Source organism: Nyctereutes procyonoides, unplaced genomic scaffold (genome assembly GCF_905146905.1).
Source record: "Nyctereutes procyonoides isolate TBG_1078 unplaced genomic scaffold, NYPRO_anot_genome, whole genome shotgun sequence".
NCBI lineage: Eukaryota > Metazoa > Chordata > Mammalia > Carnivora > Canidae > Nyctereutes > Nyctereutes procyonoides.
The window spans coordinates 63,717,342-63,744,970 of NW_026575049.1; the positions used below are offsets into that span (position 1 = coordinate 63,717,342).

The 27,629-nt window shown below is 34.2% G+C and overlaps 1 protein-coding gene across 5 annotated transcripts in view; it reads left to right on the forward strand.

Annotated features, from left to right (window-relative positions):
* Nucleotides 1-27,629, forward strand: part of EHBP1 (EH domain binding protein 1) — a 315,930-nt gene that overhangs the window by 201,293 nt on the left and 87,008 nt on the right. For all 5 annotated transcript variants that reach the window (XM_055328018.1, XM_055328020.1, XM_055328017.1 and 2 more), the window contains 3 exons: nucleotides 15,174-15,352; nucleotides 15,996-16,044; nucleotides 20,233-21,135. In XM_055328018.1, coding sequence (XP_055183993.1) covers nucleotides 15,174-15,352; nucleotides 15,996-16,044; nucleotides 20,233-21,135 — 1,131 coding nt within the window. The remainder of the gene's footprint in view (nucleotides 1-15,173; nucleotides 15,353-15,995; nucleotides 16,045-20,232; nucleotides 21,136-27,629) is intronic.

Genomic DNA, 27,629 nt, shown 5'->3' on the forward strand with positions numbered 1-27,629 from the left:
CCTGTATAAAATACTAGCAGCCAAATCAAATAGTGCATCAAAAAAGATTATACACCATGACCAACTGTGATTTATTCCTGTGATACAAGGATGGTTCAGCATACACACACAATCTGTATGTTACTCTATATAAACAGAATGAAAAAACCACATGATCATTTCAATAAACACAAAAGTTTTTGACAAAGTTCACCATTGTGATAAAAACTCAACAAAATAGATACAAAGAAACTTACTGCAACACGTTTTTATGAAAACCCCATAGCTAACATCATAATCAATAGGGAATAACTGAACACTCTTCCTCTCATATATGGTAAAGGCAAGGATGCCCATTGTCACCACTTCTATTCGATATAATACTAGAAGTCTTAGAGTAGGCAGGCAAGGAAAGTAAAAGGCAACCCAATCTGAAAGAAAGATGTAAAATTATCTATTGACAGATGACATGATCCTATATGTAGAAAACCGTAAAGATTCCACTAAAAAAATCTATTAGAACTAAGAAGTAAATTACAGAAAATTGGATACAGGATACAAAATCAACACACAAAACTCAGTAATGTTTCTATACACCATCAAGAAGAAGAAAAATTAGGAATAAATTTAAAAGAGGAGGTGAAATATCTGTATACTGAAAATGATAAAACATTGGTGAAATAAATTAGACACAAATAAACAGAAAGATATACTGTGTTCGTGAATTAGAATTAATATTGTTAAAATATATTATCCAAAGTGATATACAGATTCAATGCAGTGCGTGTCAAAACTCCAATGGCATTTTTCACATAAATAGGAAAAGCATCCTAAAATTCATATGAAACCACAAAAGAGTCCAAATAGTCAAAGCAGTCTTGAGAAAGAACATTTTTGGAGGTATCATCCTTTTAGATTTTCAATTATATTAGAGCTATAGTAATCAAAACTGTATGGTACTGGCATAAAAACAGACATATAGACCAATGGAACATCAGAGAAAGCCCAGAAACCAGCCCACACATATACATTCATCTCATCTTCTACAAAGGTCCCAATGATACAAATGGGAAAGCACAGTCTCTTCAGTAAATTGTGCTTAGAAAAGTGTCTACATGCAAAAGAATAAAATTAGGCCCTCTGCCATACATAAAAATCAACACAAAATGGATTTAAGATTTAAACCTACAGCCATAAAACTCCTAGAAGAAAACTTAGGGGAAAAGCTTTTTGACCTCAGTCTTGCAATGATATTTTGCATATGACACCAAAAGCAAAGACGACAAAACCAAAAGTAAACATATGGGACTACATCAAACCATAAAGCTTCTGTGCAGCAAAGGAAACAATACCAAAATGAAAAAGCAACCTACAGGGCTACCTGGATGGCTCAGTGGTTGAGCTTCTGCCTTTGGCTCAGGTCATGATCCTGGGGTCTTGGGATTGAGTCTCACATCAGGCTCCCATCAGGGAACCTCTTCTCCCTCTGCCTATGACTCTGCCTCTCTCTGTGTGTATCTCATGAATAAATAAATAAAGTCTTAAAAAAAAAAAGAAAGAAAATGCAACCTACAGAATGGGCCAAGGTATTTGCAAATCATACGTCTAATAAGGGGTTAATATCTAAAATACATAAAGAACCCATACAACTCAGTGCCAAAAAACCAACCAATTAAAAAATGAGCAAAGGATCTGAACAGACGTTTTTCCAAAGAAGGCATACAAATGGCCAACAGGTATGTGAAAAGGTGCTCAACACCACTAATCATGAGGAAATACAAATCAAAACGAGGTATCACTTAACACTTTCTAGGATGGCAGTTATCACAAAGACAAAAAATGACAAGTATTGGTAAGGCTGTGGAGAGAAGGGGATCCTTGTATACTATTGATGGGAATTTAAATTGACACAGCCATTATGGAAAAAGTATGGTAGTTCCTCAAAAAATTACAAATGGAATTACCATATGACCCAGCAGTCCCACTTCTTTGTATATATCCAAAGGAAATCAGTATATCTCTTTTTAAAAATATTTTAAAATTTTATTTATTCATGAGAGACAGAGAAAGAGGCAGAGACACAGGCAAAGGGAGAAGCATGCTTCCCCGCCGGGAGCTTGATGTAGGACTCGATCCTGAGATTCTGGAATCACACCCTGATCCAAAAGCAGACATTGAATTGCTGAGCCACCCAGGCATCCCTGAAATCATTGTCTCAAAGAGATACCCACACTTCATTGTTCATTGCTGCATTATTTACAATAGCCAAAATATGGAAACAACCTAAGTGTCTTGGCTATAGTAATTATTTTACAATGTGTGTGCACATCAAAACATCACATATACCTTAAATATATAAAATTTTTATTGATAAAAGCCAGTCTATAACTGTATTTTCTCATACAGTAGCCATCAGATACATGTAGCCATTTAGCACGTCTGAACTGAGATATGTTATAAGTGCCAAACACATACTGAATTTTGCTTAGCAGTTTTGTTTTGTTTTTTAAGTAGGCTCCACATCCAGCTTGGAGTCTAATGTGGGGCTTGAATTCATGACCCTGAGATTGAGACCTGAGATCAAGAGTTGGGTGCTTAACTGACTGAGCTACCCAGGTGCCCCAGCATACTGAAATTTGAAGACTTAGTCCAAACCAAGAATAGAAAATGTCTATAATAATAATAATGTAGTAATTACATATTGGAATTGTAATATTTTTAATATATTGAGTTAAATATATTATTAAAATTTTAAAAAGAAATACCTCAATTCAACAACCTAGTTTTACAACTTAAGGAACTAGAAAAAGAACAAATTAAACCCAAAGCTAGAAGAAGGAAGGAAGTGATAAAAATAAAAGCAAAGATAAATGAAATAGAGAACAGAAAAACAATAGAGCAAATAGTACTAGAACAATAAGTATCCACATGCAAAATATAAATATAGACATAGACCTTATACCCATCATTAAAATTAATTCAAAATGGATTATAGACCTAAATACAAAATACAAAACTGTAAAACTCCTAGAGGATAACATAGAAGAAAACCTAGATGTCCTTGGTAATGGTGATACCTTTTTACAATACACACCAAAAGCATGATCCATGAAAGAAAGAATGGATAATCTGGATTTCATTAAAGTTACAAATCTCTGCTCCATGAAAGATAATATGGAGAGAATGGGAAGAGAAACCACAAAGAGAGAAAATATTTGCAAAAGATGTATCTGATTAAAAACTGTTATCCAAAAGATACAAAGAACTATTAAAACTCTGCAATAAGAAAACAAATAACCTTATTGAAAAATGGGCAAATGGTCTTACAGACACCTCTTCAAAGAAGATTGATTTTTACGATTTTATTTATTTATTTGATAGAGAGCACAAGCCAGGAGGAGGGGCAGAAGGAGAGGGAGAAGCAGACTCCCCACTGAGCAGGGACCCCCCCAACTCTGGCATCGATCCCAGAGATACCACTAAACAACTATTCCAATGGCCAAAATCAGGAACACCGACAACACCAAATGCTGATGAGAATATGGAACACAAGAACTCTAATTCATTGCTGGTGGGAATTCAAGATAATATATAGCTACCTTGGAAGACCGTTTGGCTATTTCTTAAAAATGTAAACACTCTTACAATATGATAGATCAGTTGTGCTCCTTGGTATTTACCCGAAGGAGTAGAGAACTAATACCCATACAAAAGCCTCCATGTGAATGATTATAGCAGTCTTTTTGTAATTGCTAATACTTGGAGCAACCCAAATGTCCTTCAGTAGGTGAATGGGTAAATAAGCTGTGGTACATTAGATAACAGGTCTAGATCCAGCACTAGAAAGAAATGAGCTCTATCCAGACATGAAAAGGCATGGAGGAACCTTAATGAGTAAGAAATGAAGCCAGTCATGAAAAAGCTACATACTGTGTGGATTCAACTTTATAACATTCTGGAAGAGGCAAAGCTATGGAGACAGTAAAAAAAAAAAAGCTGTGTTTGCCAGGAGGTTTGATTAGGCAGAGCACAAAGGAGTGAAACTATTCTGTTTGATATTGTAATGACAGATAATGTCATTATACATCTGTCCAAACTGATAGAATGTACAACACCAAAAATGAACCTTAAGATAAACTGAAAGTGGGGAGATATTGGTCAAAGGGTACAAAGTTTTATGAAATATGAATAAGATGTGATCCAACGAACAGGAGAGTGGCTATATTTAACATTGATGCACAGATCCTTAACAGCATACTAGCAAACTGAATTCAGCAGCATATTCAAAGAATTATCATTGTGACCAAGACAGATTTACTCCTGGAATGCAAGGATGGTTCAATTATCTTAATAAATGCAGGAAAAGTACAGAACAACATTCAGCACCTTTTATGAGAAAACACTCAACAAACTAGGAATAGATAGGAGCTACCCCAAGATAATAAAAACCCTTTATGAAAAACTCACAGTTGGTATCATTCTCAATGGTGAAAGATTGAAAGTATATACTCTAATATCAGGAATGAAGCAAGGATGCCTACTCTCTCCACTTCTATTCAGTGTAATACTGAAAGCACTAGTTAAAGCAGTTAAGCAAGGAAGAGAAACAAAAGGCATCCAAAAAGGAATGGAAGAAGTAAAACTGTCTCTCTGCATAGATGATTATGGTGTTATATATAGAAAACCATAAAGATTCCACGCAAAAAAATATTGCTAGACTAAATGAGCTCAACAAAGGTTGCATAGTGAACACAAAAATAAGTTGCATTTTATTGCTAACAATGAACAGTATGAAAAGGAAGTTAAGAAAACAATTCCAATTACAATAGTATCAAAAAGAATAAAACACTAAGGAATTAACTAAGGAATTAATTAAGGAAGTGAAATACTTCTACACTGGAAAGTAGGAAATAATGATGACAGAAATTAAAGAAGACAAATAAATGGAAAGACATCCTATGTTTATGGATAGGAAGACTTAATATTGTTAAGATGCCCAAAATGATCTACAGATTTAATGCAGTCCTCATCAAAATCCAAAGAGTTTTTTTGCAAAAATGGGAAAATCTGCTCTAAAACTCATACGGAATCTCAGGGTACCCCAAATAGCCAAACAATCTTGAAAAAGAATAATTTTGGAGGGCTCACACTTCTTGATTTCAAAACTTATTACAAAGCTACAGTAATCAAAACAATGTGGTACTGACATAAAGATAGACATATAGAGCAATGGTATAGAATAGAGAGCCCAGATATAAACCCTTGCATATATGGTCAAATGATTTTCAACAAGTGTGCCAAGTCCATTCAGTGGGAACAGTACAGTTTTTTCAACAAATGGTTCTGGAAAAACTGGATATCTACTTGAATTGGACTTGGATCTTTACCTAGCACCTTATACAAAATTAATTCATTTTTTAAAAAGATTTTATTTATTTATTCATGAGAGACACAGAAAGAGAGAGGCAGAGACATAGGCAGAAGGAGAAGCAGGTTCCCTACAGGGAGCCTGATGTGGGACTCAATCCTGGGACTCCAGGATCACGCCCTGAGCTGAAGGCAAATGCTTAACCACTGAGCCACCCAGGCATCCCCAAAATTAATTCAAAATAGACCTGAATGTATAAGCTAAAACTATAAAACTCTTAGAATATAGGGCAGAAGCTTCACAAGTTTGGATTTGAGAATGAATTATTAGATATAAGAAGACACAAATAACAAAGAATAAAGAGACAAATTGGACTTCATGAAAATTTAAAATTTATATGCATGGAAGGACTCATGAAAGAACACAATCAACAATGAAAATGCAACCCACATAATATGAGAAGATATTTCCAAGTTATATATCTGATAAGGGGCTAATATTCAGAATATGTAGTGAACTCTTAAAACTCAAGAATAAAAAACAAAGAACTTGAATAGACATATTCAATAGACTTGAATAGACATTTTTTGAATAGACATTTCACCAAAGAAAATATATGAATGATCCATTCGTACATGAAAAGATGTTCAAAATCACTAATCATTAGAGAAATGAAAATCAAAACAGTGAGATATCACTTCACATTCATTAGGATGGCAATTATTGAGGGGGAAGAGAAGGAAAGGAAGGGGGAAAAAGATGACAAGTGTTGGTGAGGATTTGGAAAAATTGAGACTCTTATGCACTGTTGGTGGATGTAAAATAGTGCAACCACTATGGAAAACACTATAGATGTTCCTCAAAAAGTATAAAATAAAATTACTGTATGATTCAGCAGTTTCACTTCAGGATATATACCCAAAAGACTTGAAAGCAAGATCTTAAAGAGGTATTTGTGCACTCACATTTATAGCAGCATTATTCACAATAGCTAAAATGTGGAAGCAACCCATCTGTCCATCAACAGATGAATGGATAAACAAAATGTGTGTATATATAGATATGGAACAATGGAATATTGTTTAGCCTTAAAGGGAAGGAAATTCTCACATAAGCTATAACATGGGTGAACCTTGAGGATATTGTGCAAAGTGAAATAAGCCAGTCAAAAAATGATAAATATGTATGATTCCACCTATATAACGTACCTAGAGTGGTCAGAATCATAGAGCCAGAAAATACAATTGTTGTTGCCAGCAGCTGTGTGAAAGGAGAAATGGGGAATTATTGTTCAGTAGGTATAGAGTTTCAGTTCCACAAGATGAAAAGTGTCCTAGAGATGGACAGTGGTGATAGTTGCACAACAATAGGAATGTACTTAATATTGCTGAACTGTGCATTTAAAAATGGTTAACCATTACACTTTCTACTTTTAAAATTTTTGCACTATATGAGTTCTGTCTTCTTTATTTATATGTGCTTCTTCTGGTAACTTGGAAACTTGGTTATTGATTTATTGTCAGGACATCCCCATATATTGCAGGTCAGTTACACATGTCTCCTACTTCAGCTGAAAAAATTTCTCATTTCTTCTCATTATCCTTGTTACCTTTAGGAGGTTTTTAAATTGAATGGGGGAAACCATCTTCTTTACTTTATCATTTTAATACCAGCAATTTAAGTACAAATCCTTAAACAATATAGTTTAGGTTTGCCTCGTTTTTCATTTTATGTAAATGGAATCGTATGGTATGTATATATGATTTTGTACCTGTTTTCTTTTGTTCAATAGTATGTTTTAGGATTAAATGTGTTCTATATTTCTTTCCCTCCCTCATCCTTCCTTCCCTCTCTCCCTCTCTCTGTTTCTCTTAGTCTCTCTGTGTGAAGTATTTCACTAACAGAATAGACCACAATCCTAAGATCTATTTTATTGTTGATGAACCCTTGGATTATTTTCAGATCTAGGAAATTGTAAACAGCGCTGCTGTGAACACTTTTGAACATGTATTCTATCTTGTGTAAGCATGAATTTCTGTAGGTTATAAATCTGAGATTGCTGGGTCATAACATTTGCACCTCTTTAGATTTACCCTAATAGATGATGCCAGAGTTTTTCCATCAGGTCTGTATGAGCTCCCTTTGCTCCACATCCTTGTCAACACTTGATATTTTTGATTTCATTAAAATTTTAATTTAAAAAGTTTTTAATTTTAGCCTTTCTGGGGAGAAGTGTGTAGTAGTGCTTTGCGCAGTTCTCTGAATACTAATGTGATAGAGCAAATTTTCATTCTGATTATAAGCGCTTTGTGTGTATATACAAAATAATTTGGTACTAGGTTACTTAGCTTTGTATAGGAGGACAGGAAATGTGATATGTTAGCATTATAACATCAGATCTTCAGTGCCATAGTTCAGCTCCCCATGAACTGTTCAGTTGTAAGATGGGCAAGTATGGACTACTATGGTTTATAAGATACACGCTCTTGTAATAGCCTGTATGTGTAACTAGATCCCTCAAGGGACACATTTGATTACAAGAATCTCACTAAAACAAAGGGAGATCTTTTGTTTTTCAATAGCATTTATAGTTTATTGACAAGCTTCCTAGTCTAGATGCAGTCCAATAAGCTAGGGTCATTTTTACAATAAATAATGTTGCCTGGTAACAAACTTGACCATTCACGTTGATCTAATGCAGTATATTTCCATGGGAATGTTGCTAGAAGGTAAACTTGAGGTCATCTTATAAAAGGCTTAGGTCTTTTAGTTAACCCTTTCTCTCTGGAAATACTTGTTATCTTTACAATCCTGTCTTCTAATCATGGATATGGTATATTTCTCATTCTTTAAGACTCTTATTTTCTCACAGTAAAGCTTGGTAGTTTTTAAATAACACTCTTGTGCATTATTTGTAGATTTATTCCTTAGTACTTGTTATTTATGCTACCATAATGGTCTTAAAAATTTAAATTTCTAACTGCTTTTGTTGATATATAGGAATGCAGTTGGTTTTGTACACCATTGTTTTTTTGTATCCAGCAATTTCCTTAAATTCTATATTCATTCTAATAAATTACTTGTAGATTCTTTTGATTTTCTGTGTACTTAATTATATTATTTGCAAATAATGTCAGTTATATAATTTTGATTCTTTTCTAATAGTTACAACCTTTTATCTTTTTCTGGCCTTGCTAAACTACCTAACACCTGCGATACAATGTTGAGTAAAAAGGGTGATAGATTCCCAGTCTCAAAGGGAAAACTTAAAATATTTCACCATTGAAATATTTGCTGAAGACTTTATGAGTTAAGGAATCTTGTTATTACTACTTTGCTAAGACTATTTTATAAATATAAATGGACATTACATTTTACTAGATGTTTCTCTGTATCTAATTAGATGATTATATCTACATATTTTCCCCTATAATCTGTTAATTTGGCAAGTTGCCTCAATATATTTCCTAATTTATTTGTTAAGTCAAATGTGCATTCCTTGGGTAAGTGTCCAGTTTGTTTAATTTATAAATTGCTAAGTTCAGTATGCTAATAATTTTATTAGCACTTTTGCCTCTATATTCATGACAGATTTTTTTCACCTGTAATTTCACTTTTTACTATTGAGTTTGGTATCAGAGTTTGCAAGGATCACGAAATGAGTTGTGAAATAAACTAATTTTTCCTATTCCCCAGAAGACTTTGTATAATATTGGAGATACTTATTCCTTGAATGTTTGGTAGAACTTATCAATAAGGTCAATTGAAATTTTGTTTATAGGAAGGTTTTTTTTTTTTTTTTACTAATTTCAGAGGTAGAATTTAGTGATTCATCAGTTGCATATAACACCCAGTGCTCATTATATCAAGTGCCCTCCTATAATTACCCTATAGGAAGGTTTTTAATTACAGATTTAATTTCTTTTCTCTTCCACTGCCCCTCCCCCTACTTGTGCTCTCCCTCTCTCAAATTTCAAAAAAATTGTGATAACTGGGGGAAGGCTCCCAGAATCAGTAGTAGGGAGAACAAACTGCCCTACAATTTTAGCAATGGTAGTATATATTTCACTGCTCTGGACTTACATAGTTCTAGTTCTAGTTCCAACCAATAATCTAAAATCCAAAGAATGGACAAAGGGTTTTAGTAACTAAATTCTTCTAGGGTTTAAATTGTTTGCCTTAATTGCCCTTTTGTAATCAATTTAATATACACAGGACAGCCAGTCATCTTTTTTTTTAAGATTTTTTATTTATTTATTCATGAGAGGCACAGAGAGGGAGAGAGAGAGAGAGAGAAACAGAGACACAGGCAGAGGGAGAAGCAGGCAGAGAGCCCAATGTGGGACTTGATCCCGGGTCTCCAGGATCACGCCCTGGACTGAAGGTGGCACTAAACCACTGAGCCACCAGGACTACCCCACAGCCAGTCATCTTAAGAAGTTGACTAAGGCAAATACTAATCTCAAGAAATTCATACTTTCTACTGAGGTCCTAAAACTGCATTATCTTGAAATGCAAATTACATGTTGGTTAAGAGCACAGGCTCTGGAGTGGGAACACCTTGTTATAGATTCTAACTCCTTCACTTTCTAGCTATGCATGTTAACTTCAGTGTCTACAACTGAAATTTGGAATAATAGCACTTATCTCAAAGGAGTTGTGAGGATTAAATGAGCTAATCCATGTAAAGGTTTAACATTGCCTGTGGGACATTAAGTGCTCAGAATATACTTTATAGATTAATGAAAGATTAACATCTTTTTGTGGACAGAAAAAACAACATATTGTAGTAAAAATTCTATGTGAGGTTTAAAGGAATATTGAAAATTCCTGCTGACTGGAGTTGGAAAGATTTCATGTGCAAGATGACAGCTGTACCTAATCTTGAAGGTGGAGTAGAATTGTAGCAGTTTGTACTTGGGACTGAAGATACTCCAAAGTGAGGTGACTATCTATATGATCAAAGACAGGAAGTGGGGCAGCTGGGGCTCAGAAGGAAAGCATAGTGATTCTAGAGAATGGTGAATCATCCTAGGGAGTAGATACATTTAAAAAGATTTGGGATTCTTTGCTCAAGAGTATCTTGACATCATTTTATTTGTTTAAGAGTCATGAGAGGCTTTGACCTGTGCTTTAAGAAGATTGTTGCTATGGCAATGAATCAGATAAAGGAGAATTTGGAAGAAGGGGGACCTCTTAGGAAGATTTTGCAATAGCTAGGCAAAAGAAAATAGATTACAACAATAGGATCAAAATTTCCTATGAATTAACGAATAAAGAATGATAGGGGAAGGAAGAGGTCAAAGCTGATTCTGAGATTTAAAGTCTAGACAATTGGAACAATAGCAGTATCATTTGTAAACATAATGAAAATGAAGCAGGTTGTTAGAAAAGATTATAATTATAGTTTGAACATATTGAGTTTGAATTTTATATGGCAGGAAGGACGGCCAGCTGGAAATGTCAACTTGAGATAGTTTGAACTATAAATGTATATTTGGGAATCATCTGCATGGAAGTGATAGTTGAAATCCTGGGAGTGAATCAGCTCAAAGTGTGGAAAGACAAGACTATTTACAGCAATACCTAGAGGAATATATATGTGCTTATATCAGTGGAAGAAGGGGAAAGAGCAAAGAGAAGGCAGCCATAGTGAGAGGAGTAGAGCAGAAAAAATGGAATTGAGATTTCTTGCAGCTATTAAAATCTAGGAAATTTTGTAATAAGTTATTTGACTGTGTTTCCTGAAAGCATTCCTATTGCTTTTGATAGCAAGAGTAACCAGATGGCCTTACCATCTTTAATATGTAAAATGCTATGTTAACAGAAACAATACGTTAAAATTACCTATACTAAATAATAGAAATGTTAAGTGAAACAATGGTTTCAAGTCCTATTTCCTCTCTACTGTTAACACTTCAAACTGGCTCTATCATCATGATGGTTGACATCTTCTTGTAGTTCTTGGTTAAGCTGAGATTGGTGTAATTTCATGCATACAGTAGTTTGATTGAGAGAGAACTAGAAAGATCACCTACTTAAGCAGATCAGTTAATAAAAATCAATGAGATTCTGATTAATCTGATCATAATTAAAAAAAAATCTGATCATAATTAGAATGGCTCTTAGAAATTTCCTCTCTTGGTGCATAAAAAAGATAACTGTAATATCTGTGCTTTACTTTCCCAGAATGTTAAATAAAGAGGTGTTGGGGTGCCTGAGAGGCTCAGGCAGTTAAGTGTCCTCTGCCTTCAGCTCAGGTCATGATCCTTGGGCTCTGGGATAGAGTCCTGCATCTGGCTTCCTGCTCATCAGGGAGCCTACTTCTCCCTTTCCCTCTGCCTACAGCTCCCCCTGCTTGTGCTTGCTCTCTCTGTCAAATAAATAAATAAAATCTTAAAAAAAAAATGCCTTCTCATACATCTGGTCACTGAAAAAATAAAAGAAAGAACTTTTATTTTTGTTTAAGATTTTTATTTACTCATGAGAGACAGACAGAGAGAGGCAGAAACATAGGCAGAGGGAGAGGCAGGCTCCCCACAAGGAGCCCAATGTGGGACCCGAGATCACACCCTGAAACGAAGGCAGATGCTCAACTACTGAGCCACCCAGGCATCCCAAAAGAAAGAACTTTTTAAAGAGTTGTTCCAACATCTGAGAGTTTGGTTCTACCATTAGTGGTCACATTTTGGTGTCTTCCTTTCTTTGGAAAGCACTAAATTAGTCAGTCAGAGCTTCTTTTTTCACCAAACCCATAGGAATAGATACATTGCCAAGAATCCCAAAGGCCCCATTTTGCACATAAAGTATCAAGACTATCTTCTAGTTAAAGCTTTGTTTGCAAAAGTATTTTTCACTAATACTGAAGAAATTCATGGCCTTTGAAGTTTCCAAAAGACCCTCAAATATAGGAATTCAAGTGCTAGTAATGTATTACCTATAGTAATAATAATTGCGATTAACATTTACAGAGTTGTTTCTGTGTGTCATACATGGTGCCAAGTATTTACACACAACAGTATTTATTGAGTGCCTGCTATATGCCAGGATCTGTTCTGAATGCTTGGGATAAGTTAGTAAAACAAACTAAGATCCATATCTTCATACCCCTTTTATTTAGTGAGAATGGGCAAAGTAATAAGCATTAAGTTTAACCGATAAGCATATTTTGGTAACGACCAAAATATATGGACCATAAGAAGATGATAGGTACTATGGAAAAAACAGAGCAAGGTAAGGTAGTCAGGAGTGTGGAGTTGAGGTTGAATGATGAAGGTGAGTTACATATTAAATAGGGTAGCTAGAATAGGCATAACAAAAATGGTTGCATTGGAGTTAACCATGAAGATATGTGACAGGAGAGCATCCAGGCAAATGGAGCAATCTGTACAAAGGCTTTAAGGTGGGACCATGTCTTGGGTATCTAAAGAACAGCAGAGAGGTTAATACAATTCAAAGTGGTCAGGGGAGAGGTGGTAATGAGCAATAATGGGTAGGAGGAGTAGGAGGCAGTCCTCTTACTACAGTGATACTATGAAATAGGTACCATTACAATCTCCATTTTATAGTTGAGGAAGCAGAGACCTAGAGAAGTAAAGTAACTGCCACATCGGGAGCCAGCTATAGCAAGAAACAAGCTTTTACATTCGTTTATATCCTGAAGGGTCTGAAATTATTTAACTGCTTATTTCTTTATGACCTCTGCAAAATATTAGATGAAAGATCAGCTGTTCTGAAGTGGATGATTTATTGTACAATGGTTCTACTTCAGTATTCTTTATCTGCAACCAATATGACCATTTACAGGGCTTGTAATTTTATCAAAGTTTCTTCAATTACAAATGACTTCTTTTGCTTGGCAGTGCAGTAAGCATCCTTGTAAGATATTTTTAATTCATGGGTTTTTATGCTAGGGAAATCCAATGCTTAGTTTAGTTCTTTTAGCCTTTTCATTTTGAACCTTCTTAGAAACAAGGGTATATTCATAATCATAATGACATGGTATATTTTCCCTATTTCTTAAGCACAGAAAGCCATTATAGATTATAACATGGTGGTAATGACTTTTGTACATTACCTGTGTACGTGCTTCTGATGACTGGAATGAATCAGTGTAATGATAGTTGCAGATTACCTGTGCCGTGTACTTATTACTCATACTTGGAATGAATCAGTGCTCTAATAATATAATTTGATAAATAAAAACTTTTTTTAAAAACAATCCTTTAAATAATAGAAAGTCTAAGGAAAAAAATATGTTTGTGCCCAGTGCATTGATCCCCTGCCTCATCCATATACATGTTCCACTCTACTTCCAGGTTAAGTGACTAGAACAATCTGAAAATCACAGTGGAAAGTCACCATTAGATGAAAAGATATTTAATAGTTTGTTTTTATATATGTCAAATTGATGTGGTTAAAAGATCTATTATTATAAAGTAAATACCCTACTACATTGGGAATTCCATTTTTACCTACTTCTTTATATTAGGTAGATTTGATCCAAATTTATTGAATTTTATGGCCTGTGAATTTTTCAGCATTTATTTTGTATAGGTGATTACTTAAAGAACAGCACTTTGCAAGATTCACTTTTTGTTTATGTAACAGTTGGTTAATCCGACAGTTAAAAAATTTAATAAAAAAATAAGAAATTACATCCTTGGTGTTTCTTAGTAGTTTTTATTACAGGAGCAGTGAATGCATAATCATAATTACGTGGAGTTGATGATTTTAATTGTTTGGCACTAACATGCTTTTGTCAAGTGGGGGCATCATTGGTCTTTCTTAAGTAAGCTGTGTGTCAAGAATGGTTTTGCTTGTTAAACTTAAGTGATATTAGGGGTAAATAATCATTTCCCCTTTCACTTTATTTTAGAGGGCTTCTATTTTATGTTTATAGCCAGCACTTTTAACTGATAGCAAAATTTTAAATCCAGAAACATTTAGTAGTTTTCTTAATGGTTTTCAGTTGTACCAGCCTCTAATGTTATCATCACAAAATGTGATCATTACTCAATAAAGAAAGTGACATGTTTGTAAGAATAATAAAAGTTTAGGATAAAAATCTTATGTAGTTTTTGGGGTTTTTTGTCATCGTTGTTTTAAGTACATGAACAAGGGGAAAAACAAAGAATATGCTTAAGATTTAACATACACACAACACATACCCCTAACTGACCTACAAAAGTAGCTTTCAGTGATAATTAAAAGATACTTTGAGCAAATCTAAATTGTGTGCTATTGCTACCAATACCTGACTATTGCTAAGAGCTCTAAATCTATTTTGCCATCATTAAATTTATGTAAGAAATATCTGAGTGTGATTATCATTGTGCTTTCTAAAATGCATGATTACTGCATTTAAAAAACTTACTAGGTTTTTTATCTTTCCACTGCTAACAGTTTGTGCTACAGTTAGACTTCATGATACATTATTTTTAATCTAGTCAAAAAGGAACTATATTTGTACATTTTTGTACTGGGGGAAATTTCTTAGGGTGTAAGAGTTACACAAATATTCAGACTTAAGTATTTAAATACTTTAATATAATGTTTCCATCAATATAGCTCTTGGCTTGTTCTTATGTATGAGTTTAAAATCTTGCATATCTACATCCTTGTCAGGCAAATGCCATAGGCTAAAACTGAAGATAATAACTTAAGATTCATGTCTCCTTCTTGGAAGTTACAGTTGTCTTGAATTGACAGTTTTGAAGGACCTAAACTGACATCAAAGAGTTTAAATGATCTAGTTAGGTCAATTAATGTTAATTTTCATCTTCCATTAAATTATTTTAATGTTTTCTCTTTTCTTTTTTTCTAGCCGAGTCCTATACCAAGTCCTGTTTTGGGGCGAAAGCCAAATGCTAGTCAGTCATTGCTGGTATGGTGCAAAGAAGTTACAAAAAACTACCGGGGAGTGAAAATCACCAATTTTACTACATCGTGGAGAAATGGTTTATCTTTTTGTGCAATATTACATCACTTTAGACCAGATTTGATGTAAGTAGAAATGTTTTCCATTCCCTATAAATATTTTGTAAATAATAGTTTAAAAAAAAAACATAATTTCTTAACGTATGTCCTGAAATCGTTGACTTTATGTTTCTTTATTACCCACACCTTTTGCTTTTTGAGAAAAGATATGTGTACCAGAAAGAAAAGTTCTCCCTTCTTGATGCCTAAAATCAATCTTTTCTCTTTAAAAAAAGCAAAACAAAAAAAACACTTTTTTCTTCTTAATCTCATAACAGAACTAACTTCAAATTATTATGAAAATTGTGTGGCTGTTAAAATGAGATGAGACAAATAAGCTGGTAGCTCTTTGTACATTGACAACAAGGGATTACCTCATGGTAAATTTGGTTGTCAAGCCTGGTCCCTGGTGCCTTGCCTTAACTTCTCTTTTAGATGGAAAGCTTCAGGCAATGAAACATGTAATCACTGTTTCTGTCATTTATTTATTTATTTATTTCCTTAATTTTCCACACTATTAGTTTTGTTGATTGAATTGCTGTGAAATTGCTAGTTACTCTTTGGTATTATAGAATGTCACATTTTTAGATTCAGTTTGTTTTAAAAACAGCTGTTTTTTTTTTTTTTAATCAAATACTGTATGTACCTACTGTGCCATTTTCTCCCTCAGTGACTACAAGTCTCTGAATCCTCAAGATATTAAGGAGAACAACAAAAAGGTAAGAATTGCCCAGGAGAAAAATATGTACTTTCAAATTTGACTCCTCTCTGGCTTTTGTTTATTTGGGGAAACTCAGGTTGTTTTGTGAGGTCATAACTGCAGCTCACAGAAGGTAGTCTTCTTCCTGCAGTTCAAATAGGATGCATGGTTTACTTTGAGTTGTCATAGCCTTTAAAGATCACAAGTGCCAGACTGGCATCCGATTTTAATATGTGTATGGACTTCGTTAACTGTTAAATTTTTGTTGAAGTATACTGCTTTTATTCAAGATTTAGCTTTTAAAAAGTACACCCAACGCTGTTACACCATAAATGATTATGAGTTTAGAAAAATCTGTTGAGAGGGGATCAGGGCAGGAGCCTAATGAGTTATAAAAGAAAAGGATGCATATGTTCCTAGAAGCAAAAAGATATGAACATTGGATTTTTTTTTCATTTTCTGGTAAACTGTACAGTTTTTCCACATAATTAATTAGTATACTGAGGTCAGAGCTTCCCAGTGGGGATATTGATCCTTTGGCCTTCAGGGTAGCTATGTGAGGCTGAGCTTTCAGAAGTGCTTGGGCCAGCTGACTGTGGCCACAGGCTAACTTAACTATTTACCCCAGTGCACGGTACAACATTATAATTATGAATGTGTACTGTGATACAAGAAAAGAGCAAAACACTAACTCAACATGTAGTGGGTACTCAGTATGTTTTGTGCTGCATTGAATTCTTCAACTGAGAAGCTAATGAAATATGTTGTTATCTTAGAATAGGAATTCTTAATCTGGGTCATATGGATAGAATTCAGGGGGTTCTTGAACATGACAATCGGGTGAGAATATATTTTATTTTGTTTTATTAATTCTTTAAATGAAATTCAGCATTTCCTTCAGTTATGAATTTAGGCAGCACACCACTTTAGCATTAGCCATGCCTGAGACTTTATCACCTTGAGAATCTTAGATATTTTGATATCACATTGCAGTTGTAATAGCTACAAATATCTTTTAAACTCATCACTTCTTCAAAATTACAGTTGTTAATACAGTCACAAAAAGCACATGTATTGCTGTTTCTCAAATTCAGTTTTACTAATATTTTCATAGTTTTTCATATAATTGGTTTCTTCTTTAATCCTATGTATTTTATAACCATAAAAGCATTATTCTGAGAAGAGGTTCATTACCAAAAGGATTCATGGAACAACGTGATTAATAACCTCTGGTCTGGACTAAAGTTTTCAATCTACTTTAAATTAGATAATTAAACCACCAGTGTTAAAAAATCTATAAAGGGAACCTTGATAGAAGTTCAGCTAGCAGATGAGAATTTAAGTCAATGATTTTTTACTTTTATTGCTCTCTAAATCCAAAAATTTGTATTGTCATTAAAAATGCTTTTTTCTTTACAAATTCATATGCTGGCCTAGAGAAATACATTTTAAAACTGTCAGTTTTTTTTTTAATTGAAGTATGCCACCAAAAAAGGTAAATCTTAAAATTTTAGTGTATTTTTTTATAGAAATCACATCTGTGGTGGACATGTTAAGAGTAAATCATTTCTCATGAATTATTTTTTGTATAATTTTGTAGAACTTGTGTCTCTCAAAGTGAAAGCCTGTTTTTTATCAATTAAATTATATCTTTAGATATATTTCTATGCCTGCATTTTTTTTGCATTTGAATAAAATACTAAGTTAATTTAAACACAGATAAAAGCATTATAAAATAAACCATTATTATTTTTATAAAATGAAGTTTTGTTTTGTTTTGTTTTAAATATTCATAAGAGACACAGAAAGGCAGAGGGAGAAGCAGACTCCCTGCGGGGAGCCCGATGTGGGACTTGATTCTGGGACCCTGGGATCACACCTTGAGCCAAAGGCAGACACTCAACCACTAAGCCACCTAGGCATCCCTAAAGTAAAGTTTTTTAAAATACTGTTTGAAATTCTGAAAAAGACTTGTTGATTGTACCCAGCTATGTATTTTTAAGAGTACAGAGATTTGCCTAAAGGCGTAAGTCACATTTCTTTCCATTACTTTTTCAGGAAATTAATAATGATGATCATACCTTGGGTTTACATATTGCTACATAGGGAATATCCTATTAATATTTTTCTCAATTAGATCTTGTAGGGCAGGTAATCATGTCTTTTTGAAAAGGTTTTAATTTAGATGATCCTATTCATTGTACAATTGAATAAATAATTGTTAATACAGTCTTTCCTTTTCATCACTTTCCAACTTCCTACCTGATATCTACATTGAGTATCAGTTGCTACCTGCGGATTTATTTCCGGCTTCACACAGTTCTTCCTGATAACCCCATCTGCCCTTGATTGAACTTAAAGCAGCACAAGAAACAAAGCCTGTGTCTTAAGTTCCATGCAGATGCATAACATAACTGGCAAGGACTCCTCCTTGCCAATTAAATAATATCTAGGAATGAATAAGACAATTTTCTTTGAAAGACCTCTTCTTTTTCTCCACATACAAACAGCTAAAAAGGTGATTGACCACAGCAGAAGTTAACCTATGGGAAAATTCCTTTATAAAGTCCTGACCTCCCTTGTAAAAAACCCGGTTTGTTTTTAAATGTTTTTTTAGTGCAGTTAGTGTGCATAAAATGAATTGCTACATGAAGCAAAACACAGGAGATTCCCCACGAGGAAGCTAATCATTTTCCCAGGTCTGTAAAAAGGACTGAATAAAAAAGGTATTTACCTGTGACATATGATCTTAACCAGTATGTCAGTGTTTTAGATAATTGGGAAATGTTTAGAATACTGCCTGTGGTGCTTTTCATGATGGTCTGCAATTGATGTCTGTCAATCAGGTTGTCAAGGCACATGAGGAGGAAAATGACTTTAATTTTCCTAAAACATGTAAAATAACAAACAGGCCTAAACATGCACACCAACTGAGCCATTCACTTGAGTAAATATTTTGAGGTACCTATATTATGAAACATAGTGCTGTGAAAATTGAAGAGGTTTTAATATTGCAATTTATTTTTCATTTTCTTTCTTACTTATTCCACAACATTTATTAAACTACAGGAAGAATATGAGACAAGGATTAAATTCAAAGGTAGAAATGCACTTTAACATGTAAGTGCAAAAGACTAATTCCTTCTAAATTGTTACATAACTTCCTAACCTTTGTCTTAAGAAAAGCTTTGCATTATGATGCTACATCTAGGTTGTTGTAAAGTCTAGACATTTTATATTCCAAAGTCAGTATACAGCTAGAGGGTCCTTACCTTTCCCAAGAGTATATCTGAACCTTTAACCATATTTTTAATGCTTCCTAGCAACACAGTGCTGTTTTCAAGGGTTAGTTCAGGATGGTAATAATTAATTGTAAATTGAGAAACAGCTTTGATTCTTCAAAACTAGAAAAACCTGATGTGCCACAGTCATTTAAAGGCTAACAAAAATAATACAATGCAGCCTCACATTCTCAACTATGTTGTACTACTCAAAACATTTCATTCTTTCCAAAATGGATGTAGTGAAAATGCAATCACTCCACTCATTATGAAAATCGGTCTTAATTGGGCATTTAAAAAATGTTTGTATATTCCTGGACTTTAATAACACTTATACTTTATACCAGGTAATCTAGGAGTTAGTTCTTTGGGGATATGTAGCTATGTTTTTTCTTCACAAATCACTGCAATTATATGAACATGGTAAAAAGAGGTTGATAGGAATGATAAACTCTAGATTGTTATTTCTTTATACCTTAGTTCCGTATAAAAATTGATTCTAAGATTTCTTTTTGTTTTAATTCTAATTTTTGCTTATTTTCTTTATTGGAAAAGAATATTTCAATTGCTATTAATTAAGAAACTTTTTTTTTCTTGCACTTACCCCACTTTTAGAAATTTCTCATGTGAAATTTTGTCTGTTCTTGTGGCAATAATGTCAGTAACATAGTATGCCCTCCAACAACAACAACAAAATCCATTAAAATTTTGCTTTCTTTTAATGGTAACTAAACTTTATTTTTATAACGTTTTAATTAAAGTATAAATGACATATAACATCATATTGTTATAGGTGTACAACATAATGATTCAATATATTGTGAAATGTTCATCACAGTCTATCTAGATGATATCCTTTTGCTGTTTTTAAAATGTATGGATTGTTTGAATTATTCAATATATCTTTGTTTTTCCTTTCTTTGAAGGCATATGATGGATTTGCCAGCATAGGAATTTCCCGGTTATTGGAACCTTCTGACATGGTCTTACTGGCAATTCCTGACAAACTGACTGTTATGACTTATCTCTATCAAATCAGAGCACATTTCAGTGGCCAAGAACTGAATGTTGTCCAGATAGAGGAGAACAGCAGTAAAAGCACATACAAAGTTGGAAATTATGAAACAGATACAAACAGTTCTGTTGATCAGGAAAAGTTCTACGCAGAGCTTAGTGATCTGAAACGGGAGCCTGAACTACAGCAGCCTACCAGTGGAGCAATAGACTTCTTATCGCAAGATGACTCTGTATTTGTAAATGATAGTGGGGTTGGAGAGTCAGAAAGTGAACATCAGACTCCTGATGATCATCTTAGTCCAAGCACAGCCTCCCCGTACTGTCGCAGGACTAAAAGTGACACAGAACCCCAAAAGTCCCAGCAGAGCTCTGGAAGGACTTCAGGATCTGATGACCCTGGAATATATTACAATACAGATTCAACCCACGCACAAGTTTTGTTAGGCAAGAAGAGACTACTGAAAGCTGAGACTTTAGAATTAAGTGACTTCTATGTTAGTGATAAGAAGAAGGATGTGTCTCCACCCTTTATTTGTGAGGAGACAGAGGAACAAAAGCTTCAGACTCTAGACATTAGTAAAAACTTGGAGAAGGAAAAATTAGAGAATTCCAGATCCTTAGAATGCAGATCAGATCCTGAATCTCCTATCAAAAAACCAAGTTTATCTCCCACTTCCAAACTTGGATACTCATACAATAGAGATGCAGACCTTACAAAGAAAAAACGAACTTCCCTGAGGCAGACAGAGTCTGATCCAGATACTGACAGAACCACTTTAAATCATGCAGATCATTCCACTAAAACAGTCCAGGTAAGTGAATTAGAATGACGAATACCTATATTCAGTAAATAGTTATTCTGAATATTTTGGGGGTTTTTATATTTTATAGAGCACTTTCAAATGCTACAAATGGTTAAAGGTAAAGTATAATTACCCATTATAGGAAAACCTAAACTATACCTGCACTTCATTTAAAGTTTATGTTATAATATTTTAAGCCTACAAATAAATCCAAATTTGAACATTCTAGAATAAAGAATGTCAATTTTTAAAATCCAAATATTATTTACCTATAAAAACAGAACATTTCACTGTAAGAATAAGGTCAGAGATATTTCACTATTCCATTTAGTAGGAATACTTTCTGAAAATGTGTAGTGCTAAATTATATATTTCCCATTTAGAATATTTTCTTCAAATATTTTAGTTATATTAGTCTTTTCAGTCCCATCATTACTTGTGTTTAAAAATTCCAGTAATATCCAGATTCCTCCCCACAAAAGGAAAATGACACAGATTTTTATACAAATATTTACTATATTTAATTGAATCTCTGGCACCATAAATTATAAGACATACCATTATTTTAGGTACCAAAAAGAAAGAAAAACACTGCCAGTAAATTATGATAAATGGTTTTCTTATCACATAGAATTTTTATTTTATTTTTTTTTTTAAGATTTTATTTATTTATTCCTGAGAGACAGAGAAAAAGAGAGAGGCAGAGGGAGAAGCAGGTTCCATGCAGGAAGCCCGATGTGGGACCCAATCCGGGATCCCAGGATCATGCCCTGAGCCAAAGGCAGACAGACTCCCAACCACTGAGCCATCCAAGCATCCCTAGAATTTTTATTTTATACGTATTGAACAAATTCTTTTAGACTTATTCAAGCATGGATTTTTTTAATCATATAACACTCTTATGTATGCATAAAAAAGGAGTTTAAGTAAAATTGTTTAAGGTATAATTCTTTAGAATTAGAATTTAAAAACCAGCTCTTCTGATCACTTTTTGATTTGGAATTGTTGGTATTCCTGGTTTTTCCAGGCAGTGTTGTCCTCTGTGCCATCAAAAGCATGATGTTACAGCAGTGGTCCTCAGTATGATCTGGGGACGTCTGAGGCTCTCCTAACCTCTTTCAGAGAGCCCCCAAAGTTGAAGCTACTTTCATAGTAATAATAGAACCTTATTTATCTTCTTCACTTTTGTTCTCTCACAAATGTACAGTGGTGTTTTCTGAGATCTCAAAAGATTGAATACAAAAGTAAATATGACAGGCGCCTGGGTGACACAGTCTGTTAAGGGTCTGCCTTTGGCTCATGTCATGATCCCAGGGTTCTGAGACAAAGCTCCACGTCAGGCTCTCTGCTTAGTGAGGAGCCTGTTTCTCCCTGTCCCTCTGCCTACTGTCTACTTGTGCTTTTTCTCTCTCTGTCAAATGAATAAAATCTTTTAAAAAAAAGTTGATGTGAGAATCCAGTTGCCTGCTATTAAGCCAGATATTAAAGAGATTTCCAAAAAAACACAAAATAATGCCATTCTCACTTATTTTTTAAAGTATTTTTGTTAGAATATGTTAACATGGGCAGTCCAGGTGGCTCAGCAGTTTAGCGCCGCCTTCAGCCCAGGGCGTGATCCTGGAGACCCAGATCGAGTCCCACGTCAGGTTCCCTGCATGGAGCCAGCTTCTCCCTCTGCCTGTGTCTTTGCTTCTTTCTCTCTGTGTGTGTTTCTCGTGAATAAATAAATAAAATCTTAAAAACAACAAAAAAAAGAATATGTTAACTTCTCATGGATTTATAGGGTTTTTTTTAAAAGATATTTATTTATTTATTTATTTATTTATTTATTTATTTATTTGAGAGAGAGTACAATTCAGGGTGGGGGGAAGAGTAGAGGGAGAGGGAAAAGCAAACTCCTTGCTGAGCCCAGAGCCTGATGCAGGCCTCAATCCCAGGACCCCAAGATCATGACCTGAGCTGAAGGCAGCTGCTTAACTGACTGAACCACCCAGCTGCCCCTATTATAGTATTTCTAAATGAATGGATAAACAATTTTCAACATTTCTGTGTTTTAATTTCCAAAGTGATAAGTAGGTATAACCGACATAAACAAGAGCCTTTTGAGATCCTCAGTAATTTTTAAGCACCTGTGGGAGTTCTGAGACCAAAAAATTTGAGAACCTCTGAATTACATTTTTTACTGTAGTCTCTGGTGTTCTCAGTAATACTCATTGATAGTAACATCTTCTTGACCTTATCAGAAGGTCCTGGGGTCCCTGGGTGGCTCCGTCAGTTGGGCGTCTGCCTTTGGCTTGAGTCATGATCTCAGGGTCCTGGGATCAAGCCCCATGTCTGGCTCTCTGCTTGGTGGGGAGTCTGTTTCTCCCTTTCGCTCTGTGCGCTCTCTCTCTCTCTCTCTCTCTCTCAAATAAATAAATAAGTAAATAAAATCTTTCTCTCTCTCTCTCAAATAAATAAATAAATAAAATCTTTTGAAAAAGGAAGGTCTCAAGATAAGATTTTCAGACAATAACCTGGAGTTATATTCCATTTTCAATTACTACTCAAATGGTTGTTAACTGAAACATCAGTTACCCTGGATGGGACTAGAGGATATTATGCTAAGCGAAATAAGTCAATCAGAGGAAAACAATTATCATACGATCTCACTCATATGTGGAATTTAAGAAACAGAACAGTGGAACATAAGGGAAGAAAGGCAAAAATAAAATGAAATCAGAGAGGGAGACAAACCATAAGAGACTCTTAATCATAGGAAACAAATCGAGGGTTGCTGGAGAGGAGGAGGGTAGAAGGATGGGGTAACTGGGTGATGGACATTAAGGGGGGGCTCGTGATGTAATGAGTACTACGTATTATATAAGACTGGTGAGTCACTGGCTCTACCTCTGAAACCAGTAATACATTATATGTTAATTAATTGAATTTAAATAAAATTTTTAAAAAAGAAATCAGCGTGCCAAAGTATAAAAAAAAGAAAGGAATTGCAGTCTTGCAACCTGAAATATCAAGCAAATGTATATGTAGGCCTTGATGGCTGTCTTGACTACCACCTGGCTGACAAAGATTATAAGATGTCATCAATTTTAAGTTTTCAGAGGTGTTAGGAAAAAACATGCATCTTCAAATCAAAGAAATACAGTAGCTAAAAAAGTAAGCCCCTGTTCTAATAAAAAGTCTCAAATTACAATTCTAAGTACTTTAACTTTTAGGATAGCAAAGCTTTCAAGTCATCAGAGTGTCCATACACAGCAGATAATCAAGAAACATCCAGTGATTAACAACTGCAGAATTTGGTGAGCCTAAGTTGAAAGTATTACTCAGTACAGATTTTTCTTATGACCCAGATTTTTAAGGTAAATGTATTTAGTTAAATCTAGAAATTGATTAATGTTTAAAAATTAAAAATACTTTGGACTGGGAATCAGTATACCTGGATTCTTTTGTTGGCTCTACTAATAATTACCAGTGTGACATGTTAATTAACCATTTGAATTCTTTTAATCTGATTTTCCACATATGTTAAGTGAAATAATCTCTAAGAGTCTTTTTAGCTCTAAAACTCTATCATACTTTGAGCTATTCAGGAGGTTTAAATGATGTATAGTAAATCCACAGGATAATAGAGGCGGTATCTATTTATGACTCTATATGTGTTTGTTTATTGTCTGTTGGTTTAATGGTCAGAATTTTGTTTAGGGTGAAGTTAAAAGTTTGTTGTTTTTTGTCAGAAGTATTGCCTGACACAAAAAATTGTAATGTGACTTCAGTATTTTATATGTTTTTAAAATTGGGCAGTTTTAGCAGCTAACTTTGAACAATAAAAAAGAAATGTTTTTTCTTTTACATACTATCTTTCATCAGTGCTAATACATGCATTTTTTTTGCATTTTAACTTCTCTGAAATCAAGATGCTACTTAGATAGTATGTTATAGTTTGACAATGTTTTTTCTTCCTTAGTACTTCATAAAATAATAGTACATCTAGTAGCTAATAGTATTAGATTTCTGAGAGGAAACTTGATAACTTAATATGGCTATATAGACTTAGAGTCATAATGTTGCCCATTTGAATAGCTAATACATGTGATGATGACCTTTATATATCTATATCTCTCATATGGTATTCATCTTTGTCTGACTTATTTCACTTAGCATAGTGCCCTCAAGATCCATGCATGTTGTCACAAATAGTAAGATTTCATTCCTTTTTATGGCTGACTGATGTACCCTGAGAGTGTGTATATGTGTGTGTGTGTGTGTATCACAATTTCTTTATCCACTCATCCATCAGTGGACACTTAGATTGTTTCCATATCGTAGTTATTGCAAGTAATGCTGTAGCGGGTGCATAGGTGGCTCAGTCAGTTGGATGTTTGACTCTTGGTTTCAGCTCAGGTGGTTATCTCATGGGTTATGGGATCAAGCCCTGTGTTGGGCTCCGCCCTCAGCAGGAAATCTGCTTAGAGATTCTCTCCTTCCACTCCTCCCCAACTCGAGCATGGGAGTATACACATGTGTTCGTGCTCTCTCTCTCTCTCTCAAATAAATAAACCTTTAAAAATAATAATGCTGAGGTGAACATGGAGTGCATACGTCTTTTTGAATTAGTGTTTTTGCTTTCTTCAGGTAAATACCCAGAAGTGGAATTTCTGGATCATAGGGTATTTCTATTTTCAAATTTTTTAAGGAATCTCTATCCTGTTTTCCACAGTGGCTGCACCAATTTACATTCCCACCAACAGTGTACAAGGGTTCTCTTTCTCTACATCCTCACCAACACTTATAATTCCTTGTCCTTTTTTATAATAGCCATCCCAACAGGTGTGAGGTAATATCTCTTTGTGGTTTTAATTTGCATTTCCTTAATAATTAGCGATGTTAAGCATCTTTTCATGTACCCGTGGCCTTTTGTGTGTCTTTTTTGGGAAAAATGTCTATTCAAATCTTCAGCCCATTTTTTAACTGGATTACTATTGAGTCGTCTGTTCTTTATATATTTTGGATATTAACTCCTTCCTAAATACATGATTTGCAAATATTTTCTCCCATACAGTAGAGTCCTTTTCATTTTGTGGGTGTTTTCCTTCATTCCGCAGAAACTTTTTAATTTAATGTAGTCCCATTGTTTATTTTTTTCTTTGTTGCCTTTGCTTTTGGTATCAAACCCAGAAAAATCATCACCAAAACCATTGTCAAGTTGCTTACCGGCGTTTTCTTCTAGGAGTTTTATGGTTTCACGTCGTATGTTCAAGTCTTTAATCTACTTTGAGTTAATTTTTGTATATAGTGTAAGGCATCCAGTTTCATTCTTTTGCATGTAACTGTCTAGTTTTCCCAGCACTATTGAAGAGACTGTCCTTTCCCCATTGTATATTCTTGGCTCCTTAGTTGTAAACTAATTGACCATATATGTTTGGGTTTATTTCTGTGCCCTCTATTTTGTTCTGTTGTCTGTTTTTATGCCAGTACCATACTGTTTTGATTGCTATAGCTTTGTGATATAGTTTGAAATCAGGGAGCATGATGCCTCTGATTATTTTTATTATTTTTATTATTTTTATTTTTTTATTTTTTTATTTATTTATGATAGTCACACAGAGAGAGATAGAGAGGCAGAGACATAGGCAGAGGGAGAAGCAGGCTCCATGCACCAGAAGCCTGATGTGGGATTCAATCCCGGGTCTCCAGGATCGCGCCCTGGGCCAAAGGCAGGCGCTAAACCGCTGCACCACCCAGGGATCCCCTATTTTTATTTTTCTTCTTTTTTATGTATTGTCTAAAATTTTGGTAATAAATATGAATCACATTTACAATTAAAAAAAAAAGTTTGTTTCTATGTGCTCTTAAGACCAAAGCAGTCTTACACAGTCTTTCTGTGTAACTAACTAGGATCCCTAAACGTGGTGGACTCCTGAAATTTAGAGCCAGTGGGGTCTTAAGGATGTTATACTCTAATCACCAATTTTATTTTATTATTATTTTTTAATCACTAATTTTAGAGCTAGTGGGATTTTAAAAATGATCTCCCCTCATTTTAAACACGAGGCAATCGAGATTTTTTTTAAAATATAATAATAGTTAACATTTAATCTAGTGCTCAGGACATTACTCTATTTTACTTAATCTTTATCCATATGAGAATTGATCTATTTTTAGCCCCATTTTATAAATGAGAAAACTGAGGCTTAGGGAGATTGAGTAATTTGTCCACAATTAAGTGATGTATTTAGTATCAAGGTCTGTCTTACTCCAAGGTTTTTAAGTGTCATGTAATGGAATACAGTATAGCTTTTAAGTGACCCGTTCAATGTTACATTACTTACTGTTAGTGGAAGAAGGATTAACAGCCTGCTGTCTTGACTGCAAATTCAGTATTCATTTAATTAATCTGGTCTGGTTTTGAGAAAGTGTTGATTTGTAACCAGTTTAAATGAAGTGACCAATTCTATTCTATTATATCCTATCAACATGACAAAAAATCTATCATTATCACTTAT